The sequence below is a fragment of the Pangasianodon hypophthalmus genome, chromosome 16 (assembly GCF_027358585.1).
Source record: "Pangasianodon hypophthalmus isolate fPanHyp1 chromosome 16, fPanHyp1.pri, whole genome shotgun sequence".
Taxonomy (NCBI): Eukaryota; Metazoa; Chordata; class Actinopteri; order Siluriformes; family Pangasiidae; genus Pangasianodon; species Pangasianodon hypophthalmus.
This window is the reverse complement of record NC_069725.1, coordinates 4871013-4892526: the sequence shown is the minus strand read 5'-3', so window position 1 is coordinate 4892526 and position 21514 is coordinate 4871013. Positions and strand designations below refer to the sequence as shown.

The 21514-nt window shown below is 39.3% G+C and overlaps 2 protein-coding genes across 4 annotated transcripts in view; one reads left to right on the top strand and one right to left on the bottom strand.

The window, feature by feature from the left end:
- Positions 1-4480, bottom strand: part of hbs1l (HBS1-like translational GTPase) — a 42046-nt gene extending 37566 nt beyond the window's left edge. The window contains exons 1-3 of one of the 2 annotated variants that reach the window (XM_026944929.3): positions 4295-4480; positions 3629-3694; positions 804-932 (exon numbers count right to left, since the gene is read on the bottom strand). In XM_026944929.3, coding sequence (XP_026800730.3) covers positions 804-932; positions 3629-3694; positions 4295-4337 — 238 coding nt within the window. In that variant the 5' untranslated portion in view covers positions 4338-4480. The remainder of the gene's footprint in view (positions 1-803; positions 933-3628; positions 3695-4294) is intronic. The other variant, XM_026944928.3, reaches the window with a different exon arrangement.
- A 5906-nt stretch (positions 4481-10386) lies between these two features.
- myb (v-myb avian myeloblastosis viral oncogene homolog) lies at positions 10387-21004 on the top strand. Of its 2 annotated transcripts, none has more exons than XM_026945102.3 (15): positions 10387-10667; positions 12931-13048; positions 13306-13377; positions 13993-14085; positions 14482-14702; positions 14898-15120; positions 15544-15612; positions 15782-15886; positions 16143-16370; positions 17608-17732; positions 17924-18035; positions 18182-18301; positions 18443-18526; positions 19002-19106; positions 19672-21004. In XM_026945102.3, exons 1-15 carry the CDS (start codon positions 10645-10647, stop codon positions 19783-19785), a joined length of 1812 nt encoding a protein of 603 aa, XP_026800903.1. In that variant the 5' UTR covers positions 10387-10644; the 3' UTR covers positions 19786-21004. The 2 variants fall into 2 exon arrangements, with proteins under 2 accessions (XP_026800903.1, XP_053096954.1); XM_053240979.1 differs by lacking the exon at positions 10387-10667 and adding an exon at positions 10910-12576.
- The last annotated feature ends 510 nt before the right edge of the window (positions 21005-21514 follow it).

Genomic DNA, 21514 nt, shown 5'->3' with positions numbered 1-21514 from the left:
CACACACACACACACACACACACACACACACACACACACGTCATCGTGGGTAAATACAAGTACAAGCAGCCCACACCTGCATGTCATTGCAGAGAACTAAAACCTGGCTCAAATACAAGTACACATCTCTCTCACACACACACACACACACACACACACACACACACACACACACACACACACACATGCAGCCATCATTATAACGCTTTCATCAACTCCACAGGAACATCTGCAACATTTCCCTTATAGGAGCAATTACAACATCATTCACTGCAATTAGACTTCCCGTGAAACAGGAGAGAATTTCTTTAGCGAAGCTCGTCCAGCAGAAATGTTAGAAGAAACTGTTAGAAGAACTTTACACACAGTTCAGTGAAAAGGTGAAGAAAAGATATTTTATAGCACCAAAACATTAACGTTAGGTTTCACAGACATTCTTTCATTATCACAAATAACAAAATGACAGAATAGTCTACAACTCCTTCCTGAGTGTAAGAACATCTATGCCTTTGCCTTCATAATTGCCTGAAACCAACTCTTAAAAATAAAATCAGTTATAACTCTGTCAGGTGTTGTGTATTAGAGGTGTGGATCAAGACTGGGATTCCACAAAACGGACAAAAATAGCTGGGTACAAAATTCTTTCAGGAGTGCATGAGCGTGGAATTGAGGGGGAAAAAAACAAAACAAAAAGACAAATAAAAAAAAAATGTCCTGTGCATCACTTTTATGTACTGCTCTCTGCTGACCTTCAAAAACCTTTCAAAACTATCGTTCTTTTAATTGTTGCCTTGTGGCTGCACCTTGATCGAGTATCTGCGTGAAGGTGGGCGAGGTGGGGATCTCCTCCTCTTCCTCGTGTTCTTCCTCCTCCAGCGGCTCTACCTGCCGTGTCTGCCGCGAGTCCTGACGCGAGTAAATAAACTGAGCAGCTGTGAAACCAAGCACAAGCATCAGGAGACATCAGCAGCTAGCATTTACAACACAACACAACTTCAAATTTGCTAAGATATAAGACGCAACGTATTCCGACTACGCAAAAAAAACGAACATGAATAAGTTTTCGCTTTTGGCTTGCTAAACTAGAGTTGTGTGGTAAAGTTTAGGCACCCCACACAGCTCTTGATGAGCTGCTGAATGTCACACTTAAACATGGTGTGTTCTCCTTCACAATTTAAGCACTTTATTTAACATCTGGAATACCAGAAGGTAAATACGGCACACGGAAAACATCCAGGTGCCTTGTTTGTCAGAATATTTGTGTATGTGCCTGACTACAGTCTATAGGCTTTTTTTACTGACTCATTGAAATCTTTATAATTAGATTAATGATGATTAATGATGGTGTAATAAGGTTAATGTTGAAATAATAGTTATGGATAATGAGTGACTTTCCATTGTCTACTTTTCTCAGCTTTTGTTTGTTTCAGATAATGCATAATTCTCTCTTATCTGACCCGTATCATCTCTCTTTGCTTCTTTATGCGCATGTGAGAGCGTCTGTGTTAGACCTGAGCACAGTAATGTGTTTTCAGAGCATGTCGATGAATGTAGGCCAGGTTCAAGGTGACATCATAGCATGCCAATTAAATCTAGTGCATTTTGAAAAATGCATTGGTTTCAGATTTTTATTTTACTGTAGACACCAGTATGAATAAATGTTTGTGGCAGTCTGGGGAAAACCCGTCAGATGTTGCTGCAGCTGAAATCTGGCAAACGCCCAGAAAAGATGCAAAATCAAATCTTTTGGCCTACTACATACTTTGACACCTCACCATAAATATAAATTCCCAATATGGCCGGGAATCTTTTTTTTAATAAACTTCCTTAATTTACCTAGGGTGGCAGCAAATTTTATGTTAGATAGATAAGATGTCTAAAGGTTTTTTTTTTTTAATTGCTAGTCTAACAGATTCAGTTTGTAAGCAGTACAGATACAAGCTATCAAAAGATCAGTGACACGCTTACGTTCTCGCTTAAACTCAACGTTTCAATGCTATTCAAAAAATGGGAAATTTATCCAACAGAACAAAACTCACGGAATTAATCAACGATTATTAAGCAGAAGTGTGAACAGAGATTAGTAGAAAGCAACGATGAGGCTTGTGTTTGTTAAATGCCATGACCGACATTAAGATCAGGAAATCACACTAGTGAGACGCTTATGATCAAACTGATTACACGGTTTCCTTTGCAAATGTATCATCTTTGATAAAAGTGAGTGGACATGTTTCTTAGGTTTAAATTTTATTTATTACGTGTGAAATTAAATGCAAATGAAATCAATAAACAGCAGTAGACGATCACTGCGTTGGTGTTTTTCAGTGGAGCTGGAATGAAATCTTTAAATGAAATGCTCAGAATCTTCACTTCCGGAAGTAACTAATTTTAAGAGTAAAACTTTGTGGTTTAACACATGCAAAAGAAAAACATTTTTCACTTCTTTATGTAGTTATATAGTAGGAAAAGTCAAAATTTCACCAGAGGAAAGGTTTTCTCAGATTGCCACATGTATATAATAATGTTCAGGATCATATTTTTTTTTTAAGTTTCTCAATTATTTCACAGGCATTACTCTTTTAAGTAAAATAATGTGATTCAGACTTTATATGGAAAAAAATTTAATTCCATGACGAACACAAATGATAAATTTAGCCATGTATTTACATGGCTCCTGCGATTCCCATGAACACAGCGGCCATGTTTACACGCAACGATTAGTGTGAGCCCGAATGAATTCATTACAAATGGAGATTCTTTATGAAATGTTTATGTTTATGGTCAGGATGTATAAAATCTGGGAAGAAGAGTTTGCAGTGACTGCAGAACATCTCAGATGCTCAGCTTTTCATATCTGCACAGCGTTCTGGAACAAGGGTGTGATGGTTGTTGAAAATAACCTGAAACGCACACGTTCTCGATCAGTGTAATGCTTTTACTAATCTTTTAATATTAGCAACATTAAAATTTATCATGTGGGAATAACTGCAAATTAAATGTGACTAATCTGCTGCCTAATCTGACTAATTTCAAATGCAGAACCAACTTTAATGAGGTCATTTTACATCTCATATCTGTCGCAAAATGTCCGATCAATGCCCATCCCACCTCACAATTATTTTAAACAGAATCAAATCTGTAACACCATTTGTTTTATTACACAAGGAGCGCATCGTGACTCAAAAGCTCTTGCAAATTGAGATGGTGAAATTAATCACACATGTGGTTGACATGGCAGGTTCCCATCACTGGTCCTGGAGAACCTCCTGTTCTTCACATTTTCATGCTTTCCATTCTTTACCACACCTGATTCAACCAATCAGCTAACTAACTCCACTTCCTGTTTTAAGGTTTGTGCGTAAGAGAACAAACCGTAAGAGAACAAACCCACAGACAGAAAATTTTATTCGGTTTGGGTTCTATCTGTTCCTCTATTCCGACCGAGATGTGTGCATGTACCGAATGATTCATCAGTCAGGTTATTAATGGATTATGAGGGTGGATGTAAACATAGCTTGTGGAATACCTAGTCCTGAGTGTGTTCCATGATCTGGGTTTACATGAGCACTGGACTGGGGATTTTTACAGTGTTTATAATCACGTAACACCACAATATCACAATACCAACCCGTAGCAGGTGAGATGCAGTAGTCATCATCCACCGATTGTCCATAAATGTCATCATCGTCAAAATCTGTGGGTTAAAATAAATCAGAAAGGTACAGGTGTGAGGTAGAGAAAATGACAGCACTTGAATGAATGAGCGTAAGAGACCCACTTTGCCTAGTTAGCAGTTCTGTGTCCAAAGAAAGAAAGAAATGTGATATACAAAAAAAAAGTATAGAAACAAACTACTTTACAAAAATGTATATAAACATAAACATTCATATTTGTAAGTGTAACAGTTTAAAGATGACAGATTCTTTAATGTTGAATTGAAGCTTTCAGCACTTCACACCAAATTCTGCCAAAGTCTGTCAACCAACAAGAACAAGTACTAAACATTAGCAAAATGAAGTATTATCTCTAGTTAGCTAGCCTAGCTTGCTAGCTAAGTTAGCTGAGCATATGTGCAGACAGTCAAATCCATATTTGTTTCCTACAATAAAACTCATACATGGAGTCACTTCAATGCTGCTTATCGTGACAGTTTCAAATCCTGACACGCCAGCACCTAAATAAAGCCACCTGCTGCTTAGCTAGTTAGCAAAGTTAGCTAAGCTAGTTACACCATACTAGCTAGTTAACAAGTTTAACTAAGCCCAAGACAGACAAACAGATTGACATTAATCACCTTCATCGTAATTATACCCTCGAACATTCCTGTGGCGAGACATTGTAATTTTATTTTAGCTATTTTTTTCTTTATTTTTTGCTAAAAAAGTTGAAGCTTATGCGCCCATAGGCATAATATTGACGTAAGCACCTCACTGCAGCAAAGCCGCCATGTTGGGTCTGAGCTCTGCGCATGCGCACTGCAACACAAATCCCTACTCGGGGCTTTCAAATAAAAAGTCGCTTTAGCCTGCATGAACACGTGACCTGGGCTTTTTTTAAAAAATTCAAAAATTTATACAGCTTAACTTATCAGTTCAAGACATAATATATAAAATATCTAAACTTTTTTTGATTAAAATCACATTTATTTATTTCTAGAAGTAGCTAGAAATATTATTTTCAAGTGCTATCATGCTTCACAGTTGGAATACTTACTTAGCATTACTCTGCTTACACTATATACACAATTAATGCATAGTAGGAGTGGGCGGTAAGCGCTTTATCCTGTTCAAGAGAACCCAAAGGAAACTCAAAAGGACATGGGGAGAACATGCGACAGTCCACACAGACCTGAGCTCAGGATCAAAATGGGGACCCTGGAGCTGTGGGGTGACTACCCACTGCTGTACATTTATTAACATTTAGTTATTTGGTTGACACTTTTATCCAAAGGAACATACGGCGGACAGAAAATAACATCCAGACAATGTAGGGGTGGCTCTCTGGCACTTCTGATCACTACCACAGAGCTAGAATACTGATCAGAAAATTGTGTTACTCCTGGGGCATTAACAAGGCCCTTAATCCTCAACTGCACCAGATGTGTCCTACCTCTGCTCCCATCTTCCTTTCACACCGCTGGGACATACTGTACTGTACACACATGTATCATGTGAATATGTATAATCTTTAGCCCCAAGACAGTGATATCAAGGTGGAGGAAATTCCCCGTGTAAGAGTTATCTCCCAGCGTAAATTGACTGTCCCACAGTTGCCGCACCTTGCCTACTCCTGGAAACCACCTTATTCCCCCCACACCCCACCACCACCACCAAAACCACCACCTCCACCACCATGCTGCTCCTCTCTCTTCCTCTCCAGCAGGACATTTGAAACAAAAGATTAACAATTCTAAATCACTTATCAGTACTGATAACTGCATAATCTGCAGGGTTCCATATGCTGTATACACACACACACATACTGATGGGTGACAAATTAAAGTAAAAACCAGTGGCATGTGGGAAGCATTTACTGATTTATTTTTCTGTCGTGATTCGAGTCCATTTGTTCCTTTAGAGCAAAGTGTCACTGCAAATTAATACAAAATTCTTCAATTTTCCGATGATGAAACATTGCTACCCTGATGGGCGTGGTCTCTTCCAGGAGCCTTCAGTGTACAAGGGCTCACAAAACGTTTTAATGAGGATGAAAATCATATGCGCTGGCCTTCACACTCACCAGCCCTCAAACAAATCAAACAACTATGGGAAAATTTTGGAGCGACGTGTTAGACAGCTCTCTCCACCAACCATCATCAAAACACTGACTGATGGAACATCTTTTGGAAGATCGGTGTTCATCACTCCAGTACAGTTCCGGAGACTTATAGAATCAATGGCGAGGTGCATTGAAGCTGTTCTGGTGTCTCATGGTGGTCAAATACCTTACTAAGACAGTTACTAACACTTAAATATGTACGTACATGCCCCGAAAAAAGCAAGACTCAAATTTTCCATTAGCTCTGGACTCTGAATTGTAACCACACTATCCAGATGAATCAGAGTTGTGTGTGTGAGTGTGTGTGTGCGTGATTGATCTTCCCCAGCAGTCTGCAATCTTTGCTGAAAGGTGTCATTCACATCTGTATGACATTTGATACTTGAGTGCAGGTCTAAATTTAACTTGGAACAAAAACAGACACCTGCAGTACACACATTCGAGTTTGAGGTGCACTTGCCTGATGCTTTCTTAAACTGACCTAAATACAATGAGACTGAAGAATGAACAAAACGATCGCGTGAGAGAGTGAGAGACACACAAAGAGAGCAAAAGACAGAATTGAGAGAGAATATACCACATTTCTTCATATACATCACACTGAAAATTAAAACATACGAAAGCATTGTGAAGAAAATGTATGTATGTAGGTTTGAAAGGAATAGCTGACAAAGAAAAATGAATATTCTTGAACGAACTTATACAAAATTGTTATATATTAAAGACAGGCAATAAGTCAAAAATATATCACTACACTTAAAAATACCTCAACAATACACCAAATATATCCTAAGATTTATTTTTTGAAGAATTTTGCTAATAAAGTGCGATCCAACATGTACTGTCATATTTTTTAATGAAACATGTAATGATTTTTTTTAACAATTAACAAATGGAGTCATTCAGTGTTATGGTGCTGTCGTGACATAATTATACAGCTTTTGGCTACATAATTCTGGCTATTATGTTAAGAATTAAGTATTCAATGAGAGAAATTTTCAAGCAATCATCTCCTTCAGTAAGTGCTTTATCCTGGTCAGGGTCACAGTGGATCCCAGGAACGCTGGGCGTGAGGCAGGAATACACCCTGAAAGGGATGCCAGTCCATCACAGGGCACCAATCACACACATTTGCACACTCGTTCAGTTTACCGTAGCCAATTTGTCACAGACAATCCACTTCCAGCATGTTTTTGGGAGGTTGGAGGACACAGGAGAACATGCAGGAATCCCATGCAAACATGGGGAGAGCATGCAGAAGTCCGCTCAGACAGAGTAACCCGAGCTCAGGATCAAACAATTGGATTTTAAGACTAATATATATGAATATAAAAGATTGCAATAAGATTGTCTCAGAGTTCAGTTTTGAGAGAGGACATAGTTATGTTTGCATCTGTGCGTGCATGTCTGTGGGTATGTTTACTTCCGTAAAATCTGCTATCCACAGAGAAGTGACAATGAGCATGCATGATCCGAGCAGAGAGACAAAATGAGTTAGTGTGTGTGTGTGTGTGTCACTGCCCAAGCTGGTCTCCATGGTGACCCACACGTAATGTAGAAGGGCCTTTCAAAGTGACAGACTTTAATATAACGGAAATCTGTAATAGTGAAATTCTCTATCTCGCACTATCAGTCTAATCAAAATTGCCAACTCACTCAGGTTGTTTTGTAACTGGTTTATAAAAATCCTTGCAAACACAGGTGTTGCACATACGTATATGTTGATATATTTTCTTATCATTATATAGTTATTATAACACAAGAGTTATTTGTGTTCTATAGAACTGCACTTTTACACAATCCACAATTTCCAGATAATAGCATTACTGCTGCATTTCTGCCCTTCCTAAACAAGTCAGATCAGTTTTATCAGACACCCAAATGCAACATGCAATACTTCGAAAGGTCTTAATGCATCCACATTTATTTATCCATATGCACTCATTTATAGACTGCAGGTGTTAAAGGAAACGTCCACCGTGAAACACATTACATATGTCTGTACTGAAATATTTTTGATTAGCAATTCCTGTGATATTTTGTTGGTTGGTGCTGTATTTTCATTATTCCTCTGAGAAGTTAGCAGTTTTGTGTCCCACTGATGTCACAGTGGGACATTGCTAGAGCTGACACAATGGCGCTTAATATGAGAAATAATTTCAGCCATCTAAAACATAATATAAGGGATAACAGTCAGGTTTTGCTGAAGTTTGAAACTTTGTAAGCTGATCTGTTTGAGCAGGTAGTGAAAAATGAAAATAGACCAAAATGTTGAAAAAAGTTGAAACTAAAAAAGTAAATTCAGAATTTCTTTACAAAATAAATAGTGGATGCCATTAATTGGTTATAATATTGGTTTATTTATATATTAGTACAAAGTTTAATATGCAAGTCATTCCAGTTTTTCCTTTAACACTTGTAAAATTCCTTTGATTTCCTTCCAGGACTGTGTAATGAGTTCTGAGTAATTTGTGCTTGCAGGCTCCTCCCAGGTGATCTGCACAACCCTGTTTTGTCACTAACATGTTTTGTAATGAAGTAACCCATGAATCCTCCTCCTCCTGTGGTTGAGATGCATGGGTGAGCATGTTTAATCCCACGCAGTGCCACAACAATACCACATAGTCCACAGGAACATCAGCGCTCAGAGACAATGGGCCAATCCAAATGATGTGATCGGATGTGACTGCAGCATCATGACAATTAATAACAGTAATAAGAGCAGAGAACAAAACACATGCAACTTTTGCTGATGTTTAGAACAACTTTCATGATGAATACTTAGTGGTCATAGATTAAGACACATTTCTCTTCCTCTAAATTGACATTAACAGATTTACAGTCTGACATATCAACAGTTCAACAGTAATTTAAATAATGCTTTGGAAACATCACACCTTAAAAAAGAGTTGTGTGGTTTATGTTTATGCAATAACAGGCTATAGTTCAAGGACAAATGCACAAAAACATTTAGATTAGATATGATCCCCCATCAGTTATCTCCAGTGTTGCCAACTTAGTGACTTTGTCGCTAGAACTGGTGACATTTAACACATTTAATCTTTCAGCCTAAAGACAAATATAGCAATATTCTGAGCAGACATTAGGGACTGTCCTGCACTCGCTATGGCTCTCCAGCTGACATCAGAGCTGCTGGTTATAGGAGTTGAGAGAGAAAGTTCAGTTGACTCACCACCAGTGTGTAAAGCCTGATTGATCCGCGCTTGTATGAGTCTATGTTCCCAACAATTAATCGCCGATCACCATTTTCCTTAATGACTAATCACTTATCACCATTGTTCCTAGTGACCAATCACTAATCACCATTTTTTCCAATGACCAATCATTGATCACCACTGTTTCCAACTACTAACCACTGACCAATCACTGACCAATTATTGTTACTAAAGGCCAATCACTGATCAAAAATGTTCCCAATGACTAATCACTGATCACCATTGTTCCCAACGACTAATCACTGATCACCATTTTTTCTAATGACCAATTGCTAATCACCATTTTTACCAATGACCAATCACTGATCACCATTGTTCCTAATGATCAGTCACTGATCACTATTGTTACTAAAGGCCAATCGCTGATCACCAATGTTCCCAATGAGTAATCACTGATCGCCATTTTTCCCAGCGACCAATGGTCACCATTTTTTCCAATGACTAATCACTAATCATTTTTTCCAATAACGAATCAATAATCACCATTGTTCCCAACAACCAAACACTAATCACCATTTTTTTTTTCATCACACGGCTTTGTTCTTCATTTTTAAACTTTCTTGGCAATATCTACAAGTAATAAACACAAGTTATTCCATGTATAACTGTTTTTTTTCATGTCTATTTCCTGACTATGTTCTACCACCGTCTCTTCTTCTCTGAGTTCTTGTAGAAACGATAGCAAATGTAAATAGTTAAATCGTTTGTGGCGCCGTGACCAAAGACGACTTCTTTCTGCAAGAAACAGGTTATAGACTATTATTTTCTATTCTGCTTAAACTCTATTCTAAGTGTCTTCCTTTTTCATGTAACACCTTTTGACTGGCAACTTATCAAGTCGATTAATCAATAAGCAAATCGGATGTGACATCATCTGGAGACTTCTAGAGACTTTTTGAGCATGCATTAAACTTTCCCCTGAAAGAGTTGGCAACACTTTTTCTTTTTTTTTAATAAGTTCCCAAGAACTAAGCGAAAATGAAGGAAACTTTCAGTTGTTTAAAAGTGAAAGTGAGAGTGGAGAGTGTAGCTGTGGTAAAATCATTTGTTGAAAATGTGGAAATAACGACATGTTTCGCTCAAAATCGACACTGTACATGCCACAGATATATTCAGGCTATATATCTATATATGGCAGGCTATATTCTGCTTGTAGAAGCTTAAAACATAAAAAGCTCCGCATTCAATTTTCTCTCCACTCCCATTCATTCAAGTTCCTCCTCCATCTCGGTAAACATTACTCGCACTAACACTTCGGGAAAAAAAACACCCGAGTGTGTAACTTGAGTTTAGCGCGACCAGGCAACCAAATTGGCGCTCTAACGACACAGGCCTCGCTCTACTGCGCATGCGCTCCAAACAAACGCGCCAAATTTAGCGGGAGGGAACGGGGGAGGCCGTGCCAGAGCTTTGTCTGATGGATGTGTGTTTACAGTCTGGCTCACTCCCCCTTAATGTGAGCTTAATGTCAGTCCACTTCCTTCTCATAGCGGAGACCAGGAGCTTATAGCGAGCACGCCTGCACACACACACGCACGCATACGCACACACACATACACACACACACGCACGCACACACACACGCACTGAGCGCACTAAACTCCTCTCATCTCACCTTCCATCACACAGGATGGCGAGGCGGCCGAGACACAGGTAGGCATGGAGTTCTTTTTGCTTTAAGTGCACTTTATGATATAATGCTGGATGCATGCATGCTGCTGCTGCAGCTGATGGTGATGTGTGATGTGTGCGTTTGCGTGCTACAGGCTCGAGAGTTTTAAGTAAGTGGGTGAGTGTGTGTATATATATATATATATATTTATATTTATATATATTCGCGCACATATATATGCGCGCACGCGGATGAATGCTATCCTTTTCGGAGCTTATGCGAACAGCGTGTAAGCGGCATGTTTACAGCGACAGATCCCCATTTTCATTTTAATCTCACCTGTGAAAGCTAGCATTTTGTTTCATTGCTAAGTCCTAAGAGTGCTCGGGCTCGTGCAGGAACAGGTGGCTTGTTGGTAATGCGAGTGAGTGAGCTCGCTCGCGTGCTCGCGCTGGTGCAGGTGGTCGCGCTCTCATTTAAATTTTCATTCATTCGTTGCGCGTGCGGGTCCGTCGGTCAGTCTGGGGTAAGTTGCGGCTGAGGTGAGGCTGAGGCAGGTGGGTCGAATAACTTCTGGAAATAAAGTTACTTGTCTAAAACGAAATATATTCTTGTAAGTGTATATATAGTCGCTACGTTTAAAACCTGGCGTATTAAATAGTAGTAAGTGAAAATAGTAGCCTACACAACCTGTAAATGTGGTTTAGACGTAACCAAGGTGATTGTGAGTCTGAAGGAAAGTTCGAGATTAGCCAGGACAACATTACGACGGATATTTTCTCTTTTTAATCAACCGTCATATCGTTATCTGATCTATTGTACCCCGAAAAGACGTGTGTGTGTGTGTGTGTGTGTGTCTTTCAGCGTGTAGGTTTGGTCTTGTTTTAGCCTCTATCAAGTCTGACCCTAAACTGAACCCCAGTTGCTCCCACGTCAGGTTGGTTTTGGTTTAAGTCGGTTAATCTCGGTTATAATTTTACCTTCAGACCTGTGGTTTATTTAGCTCGTTCTTGGTATGCTGCAAAAACTTTGTACCTTTTTACATCATGTGGAAGCTCCCGGATATATGACTGAAAGGTTAAAGGGTTTAAAAAAAAAAACAATACGCAATACTATCTTTTAGGCAAAGAAACTATGTGTGTTTAGGAGAATTTTAAAAGTTTCTGCAACAAAAAGGTACGAATTGGGGGTTTTAAAAAGCGTCAAACGTGCAAAACCCGTGCGCACGCGACACGGAGGAAACACGGGGTCACGCGAGTAATGTACGGCGAGCTCTAATGCCCTGTCAGTGTGGCACGAGCGCACTTGCTTGAACTCACTACTCGGTTGCAAGCAAGCAAATAAATAAATAAATAAATGCATACGTGCATTTATTTTAGTCTTCTAAATAAAATAAGTGGCGTAGAAAATTATATATACATAATTAGTGCATAATTAGGTGTATAATTTTTGAACAGTATAACTCAATATATAACTCAACAGTTTTGAGTAATATACAAAGTCGCATAATCAACACTACAATATACATTCAAAGTTTCACACGAGTTTTACACTCATTCCATTCTCTCTTGATGAGAATGAGCTAAAACTGCCTATATATGCAAGATCCCCTTTTGCTTTCTTTCTTGGGGTGAACATTGTCAAGCCAAAGCACTACAGTCCTCTTCCTTGTCCTCCTATGCAGTAATGATAAGCACAAGGCTTACATAAACACACATAGCACATAGAGTGTGACACAAAAGCCAGGTGAGCACGAGCTTCCACGCACACCATGCTTTATTCTGATTGGCCGAGAGCCGGCCAGGTGAGTTAGTTGAGCATGTGGCTGTGACAGGACCCGAGCAGGTCTGAACATGCAGCGGTGGGGAAACAGGGCCACTCCATGTTCGCGTGTATCTGTGGAAACCAAAAACATCAGAACAGGTTTCTCTCAGCCTGCTGGCACTACAGGTTCAGCCACTTTACTTTTGTTTTGACTGTGTTATCGCACAATTTTTCTATTATTCATGACAGTATGACTAGGGGGCTGTTAGTAATTTGCTAGACGTCATCCTCAGTCTCTTTTTTGATCACATAATTGACTCAGATTCTTCTCTCACTCATTTTACCTCTCTCTCTTTTTTTTTTTTACCTCATCCAAAACTTTACTCCTCCTTTCCCTTTCTCCTCTTCCACTTTTCTGTCCTCCCCTTACACGCATGCTACTTTTACTTTACCCCTTACCTTCTTTGATTGCCCCTGATCACCCCCTCCCTCTTCCTTTCTTACCTCTCACTGTCTTCCCTGCTTTCTCTTTTCCTATAGTGTTTACAGCAGTGACGAAGATGATGACGATGTGGAGATTTATGATCATGACTATGATGCACCATTAGCCAAAACAGGAAAACGGCACCTCGGCAAAACACGATGGACGCGCGAAGAGGTACACAGAGACACTGTCAAAATATTAAACTATGCTTTCGAACTGTGTTTCTTTTTAGTCACAACATATATGATGTGTGTGTGTGTGTGTGTGTGTATATATATATATATATATATATATATATATATATATATATATATATATATATATATATATATATATATATATATATATATACATACATACACAAATTTAATACATATATAAATTTATGCTTTTTGCATGCATTTAGAGTATATTTGGCTTGTTCTCGACAGGACGAGAAGTTGAAAAGATTGGTGGAACATCATGGCTCAGAAGACTGGAAAGTCATCGCCAGCTTTTTGCCTGTACGTTTGTGTGTGTGCATTCTGGGACTTAGCGGGGGTCAGGCTAGGTGAGGTGTGTTAGATATAAGTATTTGCATGTGAATGGCTAGAACTTCAGGTAGTATAGATGCGCTGGTTCATGGCACAATTTGCATATTTGGGCATCCCTTTTAGATTTGCTCAGTCTGGACCAGTGCCAGGGAGGGTGGGGAAATTGCTTTGTTCCAGAATCCACTGTGCACCTGCTGACACACACACACACACACACACGCATGGTGGCAGCTTGTTTTGTTTTAGAAACTGATCTGCATTGTATAAATCACTGTAAATGAGAATGAGAAAGTGGGGATGTTTCATTTCTGAAGCACTCGTAGGGGAATCCACGCACCTGGCCATCTCAGCAGTCTAACACCTTCAGTAATTCACGCTCCAAACACCAACCACACAATAACTTACATCCTGTTAGCGTATTACACAGCACAAACAGAGCAGTGTTCATAATCTCACATCGACCTTTGCTTATTACACACACTAGCAACATCCTGTCAGTATTATTTACAGACACACACCATAATTAAACTTACTGCATGTGTGATTACACTTTCACAATCTCAGAACCATCCTTGCTTGTTACAGAACCGCACAGACGTCCAGTGTCAGCACCGCTGGCAGAAAGTCCTCAACCCAGAGCTCATTAAAGGACCCTGGACCAAAGAAGAAGACCAGAGGGTATGTGCATTGCCTAAACACCATGAAAAACCAAATCAAGACCAAAACACAGCTCATAGACACACTGAATGCAACAACCATACGCCTTATAAGCACAGTGTGAATACTTCAGCAGAAAGAGTGCTACGGAACGGCTGAGTGGAACTAATGATTAACTGTACGGAGCAGGTGTCTAACTCTGTATCACCAACTTTATGGCCTGCCGACAGTCATTGGCAGGTGGATATTACAGATATTTAGTTAAATACCACTATCTATGTGCAGCCTTAACACAGTTGCGCAATTCAAGTTCCCTTTCTGTGTGTGTGCGTGCGTGCGCATGTGTGTGTGTTGGCCCTCCTGCTAGCTCCATTGTGCCTTCCTTTACTCATACATCTCTCTTTCTGTCCATCTCAGGTGATTGAGCTGGTGCAGAAGTACGGTCCAAAACGCTGGTCAGTGATAGCGAAGCACTTAAAGGGGCGTATCGGCAAGCAGTGTCGCGAACGCTGGCATAATCACTTAAACCCAGAGGTAAAGAAGACATCCTGGACGGAGGAGGAAGATCGTATCATCTACCAGGCCCACGAGAAACTCGGCAACCGCTGGGCCGAGATCGCTAAATTGCTGCCGGGCAGGTTAGAATAATAAAACGATCTATAACAAAAACTACAATTCCAACAATTTCAATCTGAACCAGTAAACAATATTTAACACTTACAATAGAGCTGGATGATATGATATTTTTGCCTTATTACTTATCTGTAACTGTTTGTATTCTCTACTCGCTCTGTGTGATTATCTATGTCTAATAATCATCCTCTCATCCCCAGAACTGATAACGCCATAAAGAACCACTGGAACTCTACAATGCGCCGTAAAGTGGAACAGGAAGGCTATCTCCAGCACACACCTAAAGTCAGCTCATCGCCGATAACCAGCGGATACACAAAACCTTCCCACCTGCTCAACTACAGCCACACTCCAACCAGCAGCTCCATGCCAGCCAGCCCAATCACTAACCAGTACCCGTACTACATCTCCGACCCACAACGGGTAAGTATTAGCCATTTCTACATTCCATTCATCATTCATCAACATGCACAGCTACAGACTGCACGATATGGACAAAAAATAGCATACTGGCATTATATTACTACGCATTATCCATGATTTATCAAAACACCCACAGAAATATTTGAAATCTCTGAAATAACAAAATAATTTTAAAACTTGTAGTTTGCTAGTATTTACACATTCCAGACTAATTTTTTTCAACATAATTTAAAAACTTGTAGTTTGCTAGTATCTACACATTCCAGACTATAATGATTAATAAACAACCCTGCTACAGACACATTTAGTGCATTTCTACTGAAAACACATGCAATACACTTCTAGCATTATAATGACTCAGTGACACAGTATGAAACTGTCATCATCATGAACTCATTATCTGTTTCGTCATTGGTTGTTTAGGTGCCGTTTCCATTGGCTCTGCAGCTGAACATTTTTAACATCCCTCAGCACGGCACTGCAGCTATACAGGTAACCCAGAAACTTAAACTCTATAATTTATATAAACTTTATAATTTAGTTTAATTTTAAAGTCTATTTTAGAGCAATGACCCTGGGTAAAACATTGCGTCTCCTGTCTAGATAAGCAGCAGATATTTTATCCTAACCCCGCTTGTCTCTTTGTGTTTGTGTGCTTCAGAAACACTATAATGAAGAAGATCCCGAGAAAGAGAAGAGAGTGAAGGAGATTGAGATGCTTCTGATGTCGACAGAGAATGAGCTGAAAGGACAACAAGCACTACCCGTGAGTGTGTGTGTGTGTGTGTGTGTGTGAATAATTGGAGGAAGCATCTGGGGGTCTATTTCACATTCTAACTGCTTGGCTATGTGATGCAATGTGCCCTTATCACACCACAAACTCTGTTCAACTCCTTGTGCAACACAGAACCCCCCCCAATCCACCCCTCCCAAGCACATCATTCAACAAGTCTAGTTCCCTTTCTCTCTCCTCTCTTCCTCCAGCATTTACTCTCTCTTTCACTCTCTTCGCTCTCTCACAGATCTCCATGGCCAGTTACACATGGGGTCGGGGCTCTTTGACTGACACCTCAGTAGGCGTGGCTGTCTCCATCCCAGCCCCACCCTTGGAGCAAGGCTGCCTTCCAGAGGAGAGCGCTCACGGCAACACAAACAGCCCAAACAGTAGCAGCGGCACAAACGGCAGCAGCAGTGCAGGCAATAGCGGAGTCCTGACAGCCTTACCAGAGTTCATGGATGCCATTGACTCTGTAAGAAAATTAACATAAACATGTATAGGGCAATTTCTGTATTATGGATGTGACATATTGATGTGCAAACTGTCTCACTGCCTGGACAAACTTAGCGTCAGTTAAAAAGTTTGCACCTGACAGATGCCGACACATATTCAAAAGTACAATGTTCACTTACATACATATTGCACATATATAGCAGTGTATCAGTGTCCTGAGAAAACATAACATTATAGGTAGTATATCAGTGGGCAGGCAGGCTAAATATCGTCCTTTCTGCATAATCCTAATCTTCTCAGAACATCCCAGCATGGTCCGACAAGATCTCTAATAGGAGTTTGACTAAAATGCATAAGGCTGCAGACTTGAACAGCGAGGACAGCGGCTTCTTATCATTCACTTGCTCCACGCCTAAACGTTCTGACACGAGCAGCCTGCCCTTTTCTCCCTCTCAGGTACCATTGAGAGACCTGAGTCATCAGTAGTGCTAGAATCAGTCTAGTAGTCTTCTGCCGAACAAATTTCCTGGTTGTGAATCACACTGATTATGTGAACTCTGCTACACTAATCAAGGAGTAGTCACATTTAGAGGAGTAATCATGTCAACAATCATTTCTTGTTCCTTCATGATTTTTCATTGTCTCATCTCTAAACACTGTGTAGTACAGCCAACATATAAGAGCATGGTACTGGAGATCATACCTCTGCAATTGCATGCACATTTATTACATGTTTATGAAATCTTAATTCAGCAGTTGTAAAGGTTTTATGCCTGGCTGTGCACTTTCAGCAGGACTGAACTGGTTTTCATTCACCAAATATCATTACTTTCAAATCAAGATGAATGCAAAAGTGACTATCAAGAAACATCTTGATACCATTCTATTACCCTTTCAGATGCTTAAATCTGAAATTGGTTACTTCATGAGTACAATCTGTTCAATTCACCATTTAAAAAATTTCACAAGGTGCAAGAACATTTAATTGTCCTTTTGCATTCAACATACTCCATGATGCAAATGTTCCATTATGAGCAGAGTTTAGATAATATAATGGTTTTTGCATTCCTATCAGAGATGGGGAAATTAGAAAACCTCCATTTTTCAGATCTTCTTTCATAACTTGCATGCACCTTTCTAAAACACAGCTGCATTTTCTGAAGTGTATTCTGTGGCTGTTTGTTCCTTTACACACTCAGTCGCAGGTGTGTGATGAAGTATGTTTGACAGTCTTGATCTCCAACCTTTTTTTGTAGTTCTTAAACGCTTCTGTGAGTCCAGACACGGACAGTCAGAATCTACCCGTCTCACCCTCAGCCGTGTGTTCCCAGAAGCCACTGCAGCCTGACCTCGCTCTCCACCACCAGAAGGAGAATGATATGTAAGTTTTTACTGTATTTGACCTTAAATGAACTCTTTCACGTAGAACAACAGGATGATCTAATCAGTAAAATGAAAAAGGATGCACCTTATTTAGGTATACAGTGACAGAATACTGATAAGGTATTTTGCACTCAATGCCATTTGTTTTGATAAAACTGTTAGCTCATTTCTGAATTGTCTCTTTCTCAGGTTCAGGACTCCAACTCTAAGGCGCTCCATCATGGAGTGTTCTCCTCGCACTCCTACTCCATTCAAAACAGCACTGACCCTGCAGGACACCAAATATGGACCGTTGAAGAGGGTGAGAGTTTGTGTATTTGTGTGTCTGTGTGTGTCTGTGTGTGTGTGTATTTAATATGAGACTGATGGTTTGACATCTGTGTGGAAGCAGTTGTTATGTGTGTGTGTGTTACAGTGTCTTAATGGTAATGTGTGTGTTGTGTTTAGGCTCACAGTCCTCCTGTAGATGCAGTAGTTGGGGGAATTAAACAGGAGCCTCAGGAATGTGAAGTGAGTGTTGGAGGAGCTCATCATGACCAGCCTCCGCTCAAGAAGATTAAACAAGAGGTGAGTCAATGCCTCAGTCCTTTTTTTCTATGTATCTATATATCTTTTATTATGTCTTATGTCATGTAGTCTGTAATTACTTTCCACTAGTACAAAGTGTATGTACAAAAGACAGTGAGTAAGTTTGAATTGTGCTTGTAGGTTGAGCCAACATGTCTACAGTGGGAGGGACAGAATCTTCATGCCCAGCTTTTTCCTTCAGGTGGCCCCACCCACAATATGCCAGTGAGTGATCTTTCACCTAAGCATGGGCAATATGGCCATGTATTGATATTGCAATAAATTTCACAATACACCTTTTTGAGATGTGCATATCATCAGTGTTTCTATAATACAGTGACTCTGTTATTACTCACAGTTGGACAAATCTAAATCTCAAATTTAAAATTATTTTCCAGTTGTCATTTTAGTTCTAATATATTTAGTTGTGAACTAGATTTATAAAAAATAAATCTTTGACTCTTAAAGTTATACCCTGTTAGAAACCCTGAGTAAAGCTAAATATTATTAAAGTGTCTTCAGATATTATGAGAGGATATCACTATATCAATTGCCCCATCATTTAGTCCTACTTTTCACCTCTGTCCTCTGTTTGAACTTCTTTAATATAGGTGAAATACAGAAATAAACCTCTGTCTGTCCCTCTGTGGTTTATTAGTGGTGTAATATTTGACCTCTCTGCTGTTCCGGCTCATTGCAGGATCTGTTGACGAGCTCAGTGCTGATGCTGCCTGGGTCAGAGAAGAGCGAGGACGGACATAAAACTGCTCAGATGCCCCGCAGAACTCTGGGTAGCCCAGTGCAGGTAACACAGCCTCTCCTTTCACTTGTGCATTGATACATCCTTCTAAGTATTTAACTGCTTGTATAGCCATGTATTAAGCAAAACACAAATTAAACAGGGTTCTTGTGCAGGTCTGTATAGGCCTGAAATGAGTCCAGATGTGGAAAGCATAGAAATTTGTCAGAGTGACTTTTGTCATTTTTGGAAAAATATATACAATATTTCTTATATACAATTATAAAGAAAACGTAGAGTATAGTAAGGCTGGGAAGTTTTTCAAAAATAATAAGGACGAATTCTTTAAAAGATCTGGAAATTATTTATGATATAAGACCAAAAACCCTGATCACACTATCTCCATCCATTGTTCTTCTATTGCCATGTTTCACATTTTAATAGCAAGTGAGAACTGTAGTCCGTTTAGTATAAAGGTATTTAGGATGGGCTGTAGATGTGTTTACTTTACGCTGCGAATCCAGGTGTTGTATTATGCAATAAAATCATAAAATGATGACGCTCATCATATTCTTTATCTTTGTGCTTCTTTCCCTCCTTCCTCCAACCCCTCTGCTGTCCTCCTCCTTAGCACGTGGGCACATGGGAGCAGGTGCTTTGTGGGAAGACCGAGGACCAGCTTCTGCCCTCTGAGCCCACACACAAATACCTCAACAACTTCTGCTCCCGCACGCTGGTCATGTAGGAGTCACGGGGAGCGTTGGGGAGCGAGGTCAAGAGACAGAAGACAATCATTCTGCAATAATGGAAAGAGAAAACACTCCATGGCCACTCCTAAGGCGGGGTCGAGTCATTGTGGTACGTGATTTGGGAGAGGCGTAGAGCCATTCATTTGACTGCACAGCCGTCAATTAAGTTGTGCTTTTCCTTGTTGGATGTCAGCCAGCCAAAGAAAATGAAACTTGTTTTGTTTTTCTACTTTTTCTATTGTGTTTGTCGTCTTTTATTTTTTAATAATATTGTATTATATATTTTGTATTATATATGGGGAAATGAACTGTCTATGAGGGCTCTAATTGTATGGATTTTAATATAAATAACAATTTGTAATAATTTATTATTTTGTATTAAGAATAATTAACTATGACGGGCGCATTTGTCAGTGTTGGACCCCAGTATTCGTGCATCCTGCTAATCTCTAGTGTGCGTTAACAGTAAGGAATGTGTTTCCTTCGAGCATTACCATGATTTACACCCTGTAGCCCAGCAGTGCTGCCTCAGACATGACACAGAATGATGTTTAAAGTGCGCTACACAAGACGCATTCTAACCAAAGCACTGATCAGAGTGCAAGTGCCTCATAGTTCACTTTGCCAAGTTCAAAAATAATGTGTGTCCTTAGAAAGACACTCATCATTTCACTAGTGTTACCATTTCAAATTAAAAAAAAAAGTCCAGGATTGAAATTAGGATCCTGTTAGCACTATGTTAAACTTGATATCAACAAAGCTACAAAACAAGATTTCAATTGAACAAAAAAAGTGTTGGTTTTCTGATTTACTTCCAAGCTAAAAACAAAAAGTTTACCAAGCATGCTTTCATATCAAAGGCCTAAGTGACAGAAAAAAAGAGCTTTTGATCTGATGAGACATTTCTTTACACTTAATTTCATAACACTTTTTTTTTTATAATCCAGCGTGTCGACGGTATTGCTAGTTTTACAAACACTGAAATTCTTGGGTTTTTTTTATAACTGTGCCTTTTGTTTGTGATATTATGTGCTTTTGATACCAAGATATTTTGTGGCCAATCAGAAACATTTAGCGGTAACGTTTTTGTTATTTGCTGCCTTTTTTGTATTAGCAGAAAGTACAAACACTTTTTTATATACATCAAACATTTTCTACACGTTTTTGATATGACCTTTTTTAAACTGCCATGTGAATAAAGTGTGTTTTTTGGAACTTTCTGTGGTTTTCTTTATTATTCCATAATGTGACAGTTCTCAAATGTTTTTCACTTCTGGGTGAATTACAATTTTATTTTATGAATATGCAATACAACTATCCAAATATTAGCCACATTAAGTAAACGTGTACCATCAGGGTTTTTATAGGAGCCTTTTTATTTCTGAATTTTCCAAAATGGAGAACCCAGTGATTATTAACCCAGTGATTGAGTCAACATATTTTATATCATATTAACGGCAATTTTCCTTGTTTCATTAAAATCGTGGTTAGATTTGTGACACAATATTGATAGCAGTTGATAGCAGTTAAGAGTAATCACCAAGTCATTAAAAATTAAAAATTAACACCAAGTCATTAAAAAGTCACAAATATTACTTATCAAAAAAAAAAAAAAAAAATCACGCTATTAATAAAATTGGCCCCCCTGGATGTATGCAGCATATCACACTTACATCCCACTATACTCAGAGCTATAGATTGGATACAGGATGAAAATGAACTTAT

What these genes read in the sequence shown, in the direction of transcription:
- myb (XM_053240979.1), top strand. Translation starts at nt 12,509, where the DNA reads ATGTTCGCGTGTATCTGTGGAAACCAAAAACATCAGAACAGGTTTCTC. An exon ending in TCAGCCTGCTGGCACTACAG is followed by an intron (nt 12,577 to 12,930) that starts GTTCAGCCACTT and finishes CTTTTCCTATAG; the next exon opens with TGTTTACAGCAGTGACGAAG. An exon ending in CACGATGGACGCGCGAAGAG is followed by an intron (nt 13,049 to 13,305) that starts GTACACAGAGAC and finishes TGTTCTCGACAG; the next exon opens with GACGAGAAGTTGAAAAGATT.